Source organism: Daucus carota, chromosome 6, assembly GCF_001625215.2.
Source record: "Daucus carota subsp. sativus chromosome 6, DH1 v3.0, whole genome shotgun sequence".
NCBI lineage: Eukaryota > Viridiplantae > Streptophyta > Magnoliopsida > Apiales > Apiaceae > Daucus > Daucus carota.
Window position 1 is genome coordinate 4,922,657 of NC_030386.2, and position 10,388 is coordinate 4,933,044.

The 10,388-nt window shown below is 38.0% G+C and overlaps 2 protein-coding genes across 2 annotated transcripts; one reads left to right on the forward strand and one right to left on the reverse strand.

Moving 5' to 3' along the window:
• Positions 1-366: 366 nt before the first annotated feature.
• On the forward strand, positions 367-912 carry LOC108227057 (uncharacterized). Its single transcript, XM_017402056.2, has one exon. The coding sequence runs from the start codon at positions 367-369 to the stop codon at positions 910-912; it is 546 nt and encodes a 181-aa protein (XP_017257545.1).
• Positions 913-2,677: 1,765 nt separating this feature from the next.
• LOC108227795 (homeobox-leucine zipper protein ATHB-15) lies at positions 2,678-9,981 on the reverse strand. The gene is made up of 18 exons (XM_017403138.2): positions 9,248-9,981; positions 9,001-9,160; positions 8,812-8,912; positions 8,628-8,718; positions 7,931-8,026; positions 7,740-7,853; positions 7,567-7,650; positions 7,293-7,448; positions 7,122-7,196; positions 6,927-7,033; positions 6,663-6,855; positions 6,050-6,235; positions 5,878-5,958; positions 4,602-4,736; positions 4,158-4,483; positions 3,708-3,816; positions 3,314-3,463; positions 2,678-2,985 (listed from the first exon to the last, which is right to left on the reverse strand). Exons 1-18 carry the CDS (start codon positions 9,454-9,456, stop codon positions 2,839-2,841), a joined length of 2,520 nt encoding a protein of 839 aa, XP_017258627.1. The 5' UTR covers positions 9,457-9,981; the 3' UTR covers positions 2,678-2,838.
• Positions 9,982-10,388: the final 407 nt, after the last annotated feature.

Here is a 10,388-nt window from a genome sequence, read left to right on the forward strand (position 1 = left end):
TCCTCAATTCCTCAATAATAACTTTTTACAAATTCATGGAATATCCTCCGTTGAAGTAGTGGCAACAACAATCTCCCAAAAAATATGAATGATCAGAATCACGTAGGCAGTTAGGATCCACCTATTAACATGAAAAAGACTGCTTTTGTTTTGAGCCCTTCAAGAAACCTCCATCGCATTCACGATTCATCTCCACACTCGAAAGTAAACCCTGACATGTGAGTTCTCATGCACCACCACTACGTAACTCAGCTTCCCAAACTTCACTATAAATACATATCAAACGTACTCTTCAACATAACAAGAAATAACTAGAAAATAACCGCTTTTCTTGTAGTGAAACTCATACGATTCAGTTGTTTACTAATGGCGCCACACGGAGAGTCTCTTGTCAGCTCCTACGCACGTTCCACCAATGCCCTCAAACGAAGCGTCTCCGACGTCTCGTCCGAGGTATGCAAAAAAGATGTGGTGATTAACACGGACACACTGGCTCCCATCTCCGAAGTGGAGGACGCGAGATGCGAATGTTGTGGGATGATAGAAGAGTGCACCCCCGAGTACATCGAGCGAATCCGGGAAATGTTCGTGGGGAAATGGATTTGCGGGTTGTGCGCGGAGGCGGTGAAGGAGGAGATGGGTAAAAACGGAGGAAAAAGAGAAGAAGCGGTCAGCACTCATATGGGTGCGTGTGTTAGGTTTAACAAGTTCGGGAGAGCTTATCCGGTTTTATATCAGGCTCAGGCGATGCGAGAGATCTTGAAGAAGGCGAGGGCTGAAGGAAGAGGCGTGAGAGCCAAGTCTATGAACTACAAGGACAATGGAGGGCTCAAGAAAGGTGGTATCGCCAGGAGTACAAGCTGTATTCCGGCCATTACTCGAGAGATGAGTGACCTCAAAGTAACGAAATGACCATGTACAAATTATGCAATTTTGTGCCTATCTTGTACCGCTAAATTAATGAAAAATTGTGATTTTGGGCATATATATAAACGTTTTACATACTAAATGTTATTCATCAAAATGTCATCTTAAAGTGTTGTATTTGCTGTGAAATTAAGACAACCAATATCATTTGTAGATGACAACAACCAATAACATAATCGGGATTGCAGATTTACTCCTCTGTCCCATTAAATTGTACTCCCTCCGTCCCCCTGAGTAGTATACATTGGGGGACGGGGATGCGGCACGGACTTTAATGCTACTCTAAAATGTAGTTGTATAATTTATTTTTAAAATTTTATTTTTCTGAATTAAAGTTTAGATGTTATATTTTTATTCAAAAAAAGAAAATCTCAAAAATAAGTTACGGAACTATGTTTTACAAGAGCATTGAAATGCGTGTCGAACAGTTAAAAAGAAACGTATACAATTAAATGGGACAGAGGGAGTATACAGTTTTCTTTTTAAGACGTCTCATCAATTGTATACATACCAAAAATAGTAAGTTTTTATAATATAAAAACATAACTACACCCACTATTTTCTTCGACTACACCCACTTTATATCTTAAATATTAGTAGGTCTCACTATTTTACTCACACTACGCTAATTTTATACATTAAATATTAATCGGTCCCACCACTTCACCCACTTTTCTTACTTTTCATCACTAAATTATACTTTTTCTTAACTTCCGTGTCACTCCCCATATGTATACTACTCAACGGGACGGAGGGAGTATTAATTTTCTCAAATCGTTAAAATTACTGATCAATGGAGCTTTTAGTTTTAGGTGACGCTGACACCTTGACTAATCCGGTTAGGGTTTTGTGCAAATCTTACTACAGTACATCGGCTGATTGATTTGAAGTGTGAAATTGGAAGACTTTCAGTTGTTTAACCTCCTCCACAAATAACGTACATACATGTTACTGGTGAAATTATATGATTTGTTGTTGGTATTCTACAGCCTCAATCTCCTCCGCAAATTACATTCTCAGGGTCTATACGGTATACGATTATCCATCCGTGATTTGATTAGCTTTTTTACAAATGATACCGTATCGGAATGAAAACGAAGGGAATGGAATGAAAGTTGAACTATAAATTAGTTGAATGTTTAATAATTTCATTCATTCCACCATTCCATTTTTATTACCATTAACTAGAGCTCAAACCCTCCACTTTGTGAAGAATTGCTCCATTGACCATTTCTTGTCATAGTTATTTTCTATCCAAATCTTATCATACAAAATTTGCACTAGCTCATATTTTTTCAAAGTCCTCCCTCCTGCACTCTATATTTCCTTTTGTTTTCACTCATTCCATTCCATTCACTCCAACCAAACACAACACAAGACTCTCATCATCTCTGAAACTACTTCCTCAAACGAAGCCTCTATAATGTCTCCTTTCGGCGGAGCAAAGATAATAAGGAATTTACCAAAACTACTACTTTTTTTTTTAAGTTTTTTTGCGATTTATAAGGGTGTTTCGCCGGGAATTTTAACAATAAAAACCTGTTTACGCATTTACTTCACTCTTGAACACAATTTCAGAGCTAGAGATCCCTTGAAGACTAATTCCTCTTCAACATCACTCTTACTAATATGGGAATGCCTCAAGAGATCTCCTAGGGCACAAATGGAAACATAAACTACTCATATTTGATTCTTTCATGTTATGATCAGCAGAGAATTTCTTCTCCCACTAGCACGGTTAGAACATGACTGTCGATGAAAATCAGAGTACAGCATTATTAGATGCAACAAAGTTTCCAAATTGTCATCATAGGCTGATGGTGCTTCAGGGTTTCATAGGTAGCACAATTTGCAACAAACAAAAGGAAAGAGTTTAGAGCTTCAACAGTATCTACTTAGAAATCCAGCTGGTCAAACAAACGACCAATTCATAAACATAAAACAGATGCATTGCGCATTTTCATCTTCATTCAGCACTTTCCAGGCTACTGCTCTTTCGTAAGAAACAGGTCTCCCCATGCTTGACAAGCATATTCCACCTTGAAGGCAAGCAAAACCCTGGACAAATGGATAAACACCGAGGACAGATCAGAGTCCAGACACTAAAATTCAGCTTATTAGGCCAGAACAACAAAGAACAGATTATAAAATTCAAGTTCTGCGTTCACTGAATATGTCAACAAAGACAGCTACAGAATGGTATCTAACACCATAGATCACATACTACACATTATGCTTTTACTATTACTTCTTGATAGTAAATGTTTTCTTTTGTTTCAAGAATATGTCCTTTCCCTGTCATTCATGATCTCAATAATTACACAATATATGTTTAGTTTTAACAAGTACTATAATTGCTTGTTCTGAAGAGAATAAAACAGCTAACCTGCTGCATTATCTGCGGGAACTCAGAACTGAGATTTCTCTTTCCATGATCGTCAAATATTTTTTCTAAAGTGATATCCTGAAGTGCAGCTAAAGTTGTCTCAAGCATGTCAAGACCAGCCTGGTTTGCAAAGGTGAAAACTGGCGTAGCCTGCAAAATATTACCAAATTTATTTCAAACAAGTGAATCAGTCCAATTTAAATAAAGCTAAGGAAAACATAAGCAGACATTTTTTAAATTTTGAATAGATACAAATCATTGTGAGAAGATACAAAATGGGAAGACTGCAAAGTGAACACCCTGGATTGAAGCCTAGCAGAGAATTCAGAGTCATGTAGATGAAATCAAGGTAAAACCTGTCGAAAAAGATAATTAAGAGATAGTGAAGTCATGCCTTTAAGGAGCAGCACATAACTGCATCTGGGTGGTGCCATAGAGACTTGAGAATCGATTCACTTCCTACACCACCGCCAGCTTTAAGTAGCTCCACACCCAAGTAACACCTACAAAGATGTGAAAAAAGATCAACATATCCGCAGAACCTAAATCACTGAAGACCTACCTGGCAGAAGAGCCAGCATAGATGGTCTCATAGTTTAAGCATCATAGATTAATGTGCAACCACATTATTTATCAGATACATCCAACAGCAACAGATATGTAAAATGTCTTTGCGTTCACAGAATGGTACACTTCAGACGTAAAGATTAACAAGTCTATTGTACTCTTATATTAGCAAAAAGTACTTGTCTGTATCTAGAGTAAGAAAATCCAAACACTCCAATTCTGTAACGGCAAGTTAAAACACATCAATTTAACCATATACTAAAAATATCCGACAAACCTGTAACTTTGGCAGATCCAACGAGCTAATGTCTGTGCCTCTGGAGGTCCGAGTTGTGGCCGAACACCACCATTTCCATCAAGGCGGGATGGAGAAAGAGCCAGTGCAACCCTCTGAACCGAGGATATAATGCTACGAACATATTGCCGAGCCATCGACGCTACATTTTCTTGCATGTGACTTTCAAATGCAAATTCAAATGCTATAGTCATGACAGATCTTGTACTACCACCAGTAGCAGTGTAGTTGCTGCAAGCTTTATTTCCAGCTGAACCAATCTCAAGAGCAGAAGCAAGATCAAGGGTGCGGTTGGGACTAGAAGCTTCCTGCAAAATATTGAAATTTTAGCACAAGTTGAGTAGATATGGAGGAGTAAAACAATGAATTGAAATGAGGGTAAAGATAAGTTAACCCCCGCCCCCACACAGCATTTTTAAAACCAACCTTTCCAGTATCAAGAGGAATGATTCGAAAACCAGAGGGCAAAAGTGGTGCATCATCAGCAAAAGATGCATCTATTGGAGCAAATATAAGTTCAGCACAGATTCCAACAGCATTTTCATCCATCCCACTGCACAGCTGTATGTAAAAGAAGCACATCAGACCACACCTCAGAAGTGTTTATTACAAACAAAAACTTTAATCATGTCGCAAACAAAAACTTTAACTGGAGGACACGGCATAGATGATCATATAGAAACTGTAAAAATTACACAATCTTGGGGAAAAAACAGAACACCTTCCCTGCTACGAGAAAAGAAGCAAAGTTGTTGCAATACCATCGTGCCACTGCACTGGTAAGGTGACACCATGATAATATGGTGGTCATCATATATGTTGCATGTGTGAGTGTGTGTATTTATTTATCTATTTATTTCAACATGATTTACACGTCTTTTCCAAAAAATATTATATATGCTTGATATTAGAAAAGTCTAGGTATCCTACATTAAGGCCTTGCTCCCAAGTTTTTTTAGGAGAGAAAGCAAGTGAATGTAAGTGAAAGAAAGTGTGCTTTCACTTTCATCCCACTTTTGGAGTGAAAGTTTTGGAGTAAAACTATGCTATATTTGCACTCACTTTTCACTTGCTTTCGTCCCTTTAAAGAACTCGGGAGCATGAGTACGAGTGAAAGTTAGATAACTTTACTTCCTCTTCACTTGCTTTCCTTCCTATTTAAAACTCAGGAGCAGGGTGTAAAGGTATCATGTAAATAGCATTGTAATATATCTGTATATCAGTTGCAAATAGAATATATTGACCAGAAAATAGATCCAGCGCATACAGGCCGGAGCATGAAAACCAGGACGCAATGGCGAGAAATCAGTGAATACAAATACTTGTTTCTCTGTGCTCTTGGTAAGCCCTTTTGACGGTGGCTCTATAAACAATTCAAGTAACAATTGAAATTACAAAGAACACTTATGCCACTAACGTCAATCCCAAGAGACATCAATGAATTCTTTGTGCAATTGGTAAGCCATTTGGCGCCGGGGCGGGGGGGGGGGGACAAAAAAAATCGAAGTTACTTTTAATAATCCAAAGAATTACACCGACGTTAATTCTACAACAATCACTCTTAGCTATTGTCTTCTACTTGATTAAACAAACTTTCTTACCATACCTTCAACAGGGGTTTTACAAATGATCTAGCATGCAACCTTAACTACCACCCCACCAACTAAGAACCATCAAGAAAAAGCTCCCTAAAACATCATACCTGTAGGAGAAACATGTCTCTGCCCATTATTGCCTCCTCAGGACAGTGACCAGCACCTTCCAACTTAATAACCTCCAGTAACTACAGCGCACAAAAATGAACATCTCAGTGAACTTAAATAAGCTGGCTAATGAAAGAAAGAATGTAACAGCCACGTAACAGATGATTATACCTCTTCGTGCTCAATAGTGTGAGCTAGTGGCAGAATTACTTGACCCCCATAATTCCCAACTCGAGATCCTGGTAAACTACAAGGACCAACTTTGACAGCTGCAGCAGAGTACGCATCAATATTAGTGTCTGCCCATTCCGACCTGTGCTCTCGGAGAAACCTAAGGAGTATTGCAGGAGGCACATTCTGCAGGTTAAAAATTGCAAATCAGTAAAAGATTTATACAAAAGCTTTAACAAGTAAGCAGCGTACCAGCAATTAAATTTTACTCTAATATTCGTAGTAAATTTATAAACAAAAGAGGAGGCATGGCAAGGTTAACAGCAAATATGATCCTAAAGCTTATTCTGTTTAAAATTAGCTATTTCAGCCAGCTGTAAGCAACAAGGTGGTCTTTCTGTAAAATTGATCAAATAGAAAGCATCAAAAAGTTCTACAATTAAAATGCCTAAAAGCCCTTTTCATTTTAATATCAAAATACCTTACTGTTCAAGGAATCTACCAAAACGTCTAATATCAAATTAAATCACTATTTACAGAATCTACCAAAACGTCCAACTATCCAAAATTAATTTCAGGAGCATAAATTTAATGCAGCTGGTATTTAGCTGACCTGTAACAGCATTGATGCTTTTGCGCACAACACTCCATTGCTGACCGGTGTAAACCCATTATTGAAAGACAAATTCAAACCCATTAGCTTATCAGGTGAAGAGTTGACCAGGATAGTAACATCGTCCATGCCCTCAGTTCCCATTAATGACCAACCCTCATCAGTAAAACCATTGAGAGCCTCATTAAAACCTCTGCCACAACAAATAAATCAGAGCAAGCAGACATAACACATGCATGTTGTGAGAGAAGCAAGACAAAATACCTGCTCAGCCTTTGGCTCAGAGCACGTAGGGCTACAGGCCTTTGGCCCCAATTCGCAGCAGAAGACTGAGAAGCCTCCTGTGCTATCTGTCTCAGTTGTCGTAAAGCCTGAACAAAAAGAAAGTCAGAAGTTCGGTCCACTAAGAGTGAATCAAAACTGCTGCAGGAAATATATAGTAACTGTTTAAGATCGCACCGTCATTGTCGTCTTCTGAGCAAGCACTGTTGAGGATTCATACAGAGGACGCAATACCTCAGGCACGCTCCAAGCCTAGTAAATGATAGAATAACAGCCATGTTTGTCATAATTAATGAGAAGAATGAGACCCACAAAGAAATATTAAAGTAAGTGATGTAGCTCAGTCACCTCCAAATTCATATGATCAACAATGTGAATAATCGAACCACCTCCATCACAAGGTCTAATCAAGTAACCACTAGGAAGCATTTCAGCTCGCACAAAATTTTGCACAGGAGGCATGCTTGGGCCATTTTGTGTATTCGTCAGTGATCTCTCACAGACCTAGGGACAAGTTTACAATATAGACAATTGTGTAAATTAAATGCATAGGTAGCTTTACTATGAAGATTACTAATAAAGTACGATCTTCTCTAGAACATGAAATATTGTATAAACATACCACCAGACTGCCATCCTCCATAACAGAAGTATAGCGCAACAACCAAAAGTCACGAGCCGGGGCCAAAGTAGTTGGCGCATACAGCTGTAAAAATAGCATACGCAGAACCCCATTAAGAAGTTAGAAAGATTTACTTTATCCAAATTTAACAATGCAATTTATTTTCAATGTACCTGCATGTATAGTAATTCTATGGTTCCACCATTGGCTGTGGGTAGCACATTCAGGACATCAACAGCTCTGCAATCGCGGAACCATGATGGCCGATCCTTGAGGATCTCTGCGACCTGTGAGGGGTATTTTTAGTTCCAAAAAGTCTGAAAAGCTCACAACTGAAAACATAAAACAAGAGTTATAGGCTTACCCTTGTGGGCTCTAAACCCACCAGGCCACAGGCACGTGCTGCCACACCAGGGCAACCATGAGATATAGCAACGATTCCAATGGAATCCGGACCAGGCTGAGTAGAACAACAAAAGAAAGCTTAGCAATCACATTATTTTCTCTAAAGAAGCAAACAATTTGTATTTTCTTTCTAATTTGTTTAGAGTCTATATAATTCTATGACATAATGGATTTTTGCTATAAAAAAACTTGGATAACCCTTTTATCCAGAAACATTGCACACCAAATTTCTTCTCTGTGTATTAATTGTATCGAGGCAAAGGTAATACTAATAACTTATTTATATTACAAGCAATTATCTTAGTACCATAGACATTGTCTAATCTCGGTGCTGTGTTAGAAAGAAGAATAAATACAATGTAGACCATTTAACTACTCTACAAAATTACTTAACAAATATATAGAACATAAGAAAAGAAATAGGAGTACAAGAAAGGAATGTCAGCTTCTCATCCTACTTATATTTTGCTAATTTATTGGTACGCTCAAAGGAAAAATAGATATAAAACACCAAAGACTTGCACCCTTGCAACAAATCACATGCCAGGTGATAAAAAAGAGATTTAATTTATGCCCCTTGCAGTGAGTCCCATAAAAAGCAACAAGAATATTTACAACATGCCCAGCCTAATACTTAAATCATCAATGTATTCTACCTTCATTCCAGGCATTTGGACCCACTCTACAGCAGTTCCAGTAGCCTTTGAAAGAAACTCTGTTAAAGTTTCTTCTGCAATGGACAAAAGCCTGAAAAAATGTAATGCAAAAAAAAAAAAAAAATGAGATTCAAAGCTCACAAGGTGAAGGACTGAAGCAGCCATATGCCATATCAATACTAACCCTGCAGGACTAGCATCCCTGGGGGGATGCTGAGGAGTCATGTGGTGTTGACCACTAGTCACCACTGATTCACAACTGGTATCTTTAGTAGGAAGCCCACTCTGCATATATAATAAATCAAAGTTCAAGATTCAATTAAAAAATTGAAGAAGTCAAGGATAAATCATATAATTGCAAAAAGAATCTCACAGTTTGAGTATGCTGGCGAAAGTAGCCATTGTCATACACCAAATGAGACACCTGCTTCTGCAACCTATCGTTCTCTTCCATCAAGAGCTTGTTCATAGCAGTAAGCTTCCTGTTCACAGCTTGAAGTCTTGATGCCTCTTTTCTCTGTTTCTCCCTGCATCTGTACATTAATAAGCATGCTATTAATATCAAAACTAACAATATGGAAGTGATAAAAACACATGTAAATTTAAATAGATGTATGTACCTCCTGTTCTGAAACCAGACTTTGATCTGTTTAGGCTCAATGTTTGAGAGAATGGGGCACTCCCTAATGAGTTGCTGACGCCTTATAGAACTGGGCTTGGGGCACTCATGATAGAGACGCTCAAGAGCTTCAACCTGCTCAGGTGTGTAACGGACATACTTGCCATTATCCATCACTCCCTTACCATCCTTGCAGGACATACTCATCATCCTTGTTCAACTCAACTTCAATCTTCTTCAAAATCCAATCTTTCTCAAAACCCAACTCTCAAAATCCAATCTTTCGAAACCCAACTTAACTTACTAATTTTTCAGCTCTCAGAGACAAATGATCAAACACATAAAAGGTATATCAACAGAACATACAAGGCCATCTACTTCACCCTCCAGAACAGACCATCAAACAAGCTCTAAATAAACAAAAGGGAGCAAAGAGAATGTCTCTATATCTGTCTCTTCAATCTATATTTTAATTTAGAGTTTCAACAAGTCCAAGAAGATGCAAGAAATATTTGGGTGGTTTTAAAGATCTTTAGTGCTAAAACTATGAAAAGATGAGATCTTTAAGCAAGCAACATCATGGTGATTGGTTTGTATTTGACCCGAATCGTACCCAATCTTTGAAACATGGTGAAATGATGTAAATTTATTAAATGAGGAGAGAAAATATGTTGAAAGACAAAACCAAAATCAGAGTAAATGAGGCGGTAGCACTAGAGTAATAATAAGGGCTATGCTCCGCTCAGGCCTCAGGGTGTGTTATTATGGGGCTGTTTGGCTAAACTTAAAATAAGTACTTTTTGTTTAAAATAAAAAAGTGAAGTAGAAGTCAGAAGCAAGTTTACACTTATAAGTGATTAAACTGTTTGGGAAATAAGCAGAAGTCCTGAAACAAAAGCTAGCAATCCTAACTTCTTTTAAGTGCTTCTTAACTTTTTACACAAACGGTACAAATAAGTGCTTATAACTTATAAGCCCAGAAATCGACTTATACTGGGCAACCAAACACCACCTATGATTTGTTCGCTGCGCTGCTGTACTGTGCAGTGCACCATTTTAAATAGATTTACATGTTTGTCTCGGCTTCAAACTCGGATTTTAAATCACTTCTACTTTAAACTGAAAAATATATTTTGTGTAAT

Excerpts from the sequence above, each read along its gene's own strand:
- LOC108227057 (XM_017402056.2), top strand. The coding sequence starts at position 367 with ATGGCGCCACACGGAGAGTCTCTTGTCAGCTCCTACGCACGTTCCACC.
- LOC108227795 (XM_017403138.2), bottom strand. The coding sequence starts at position 9,456 with ATGATGAGTATGTCCTGCAAGGATGGTAAGGGAGTGATGGATAATGGC. Across the intron at positions 8,027-8,627 it reads TCCAAATGCCTGGAATGAAG|CCTGGTCCGGATTCCATTGG; the intron begins GTAGAATACATT and ends TGTTCTACTCAG. Across the intron at positions 7,034-7,121 it reads CTCAGAAGACGACAATGACG|GCTTTACGACAACTGAGACA; the intron begins GTGCGATCTTAA and ends CTTTTTGTTCAG.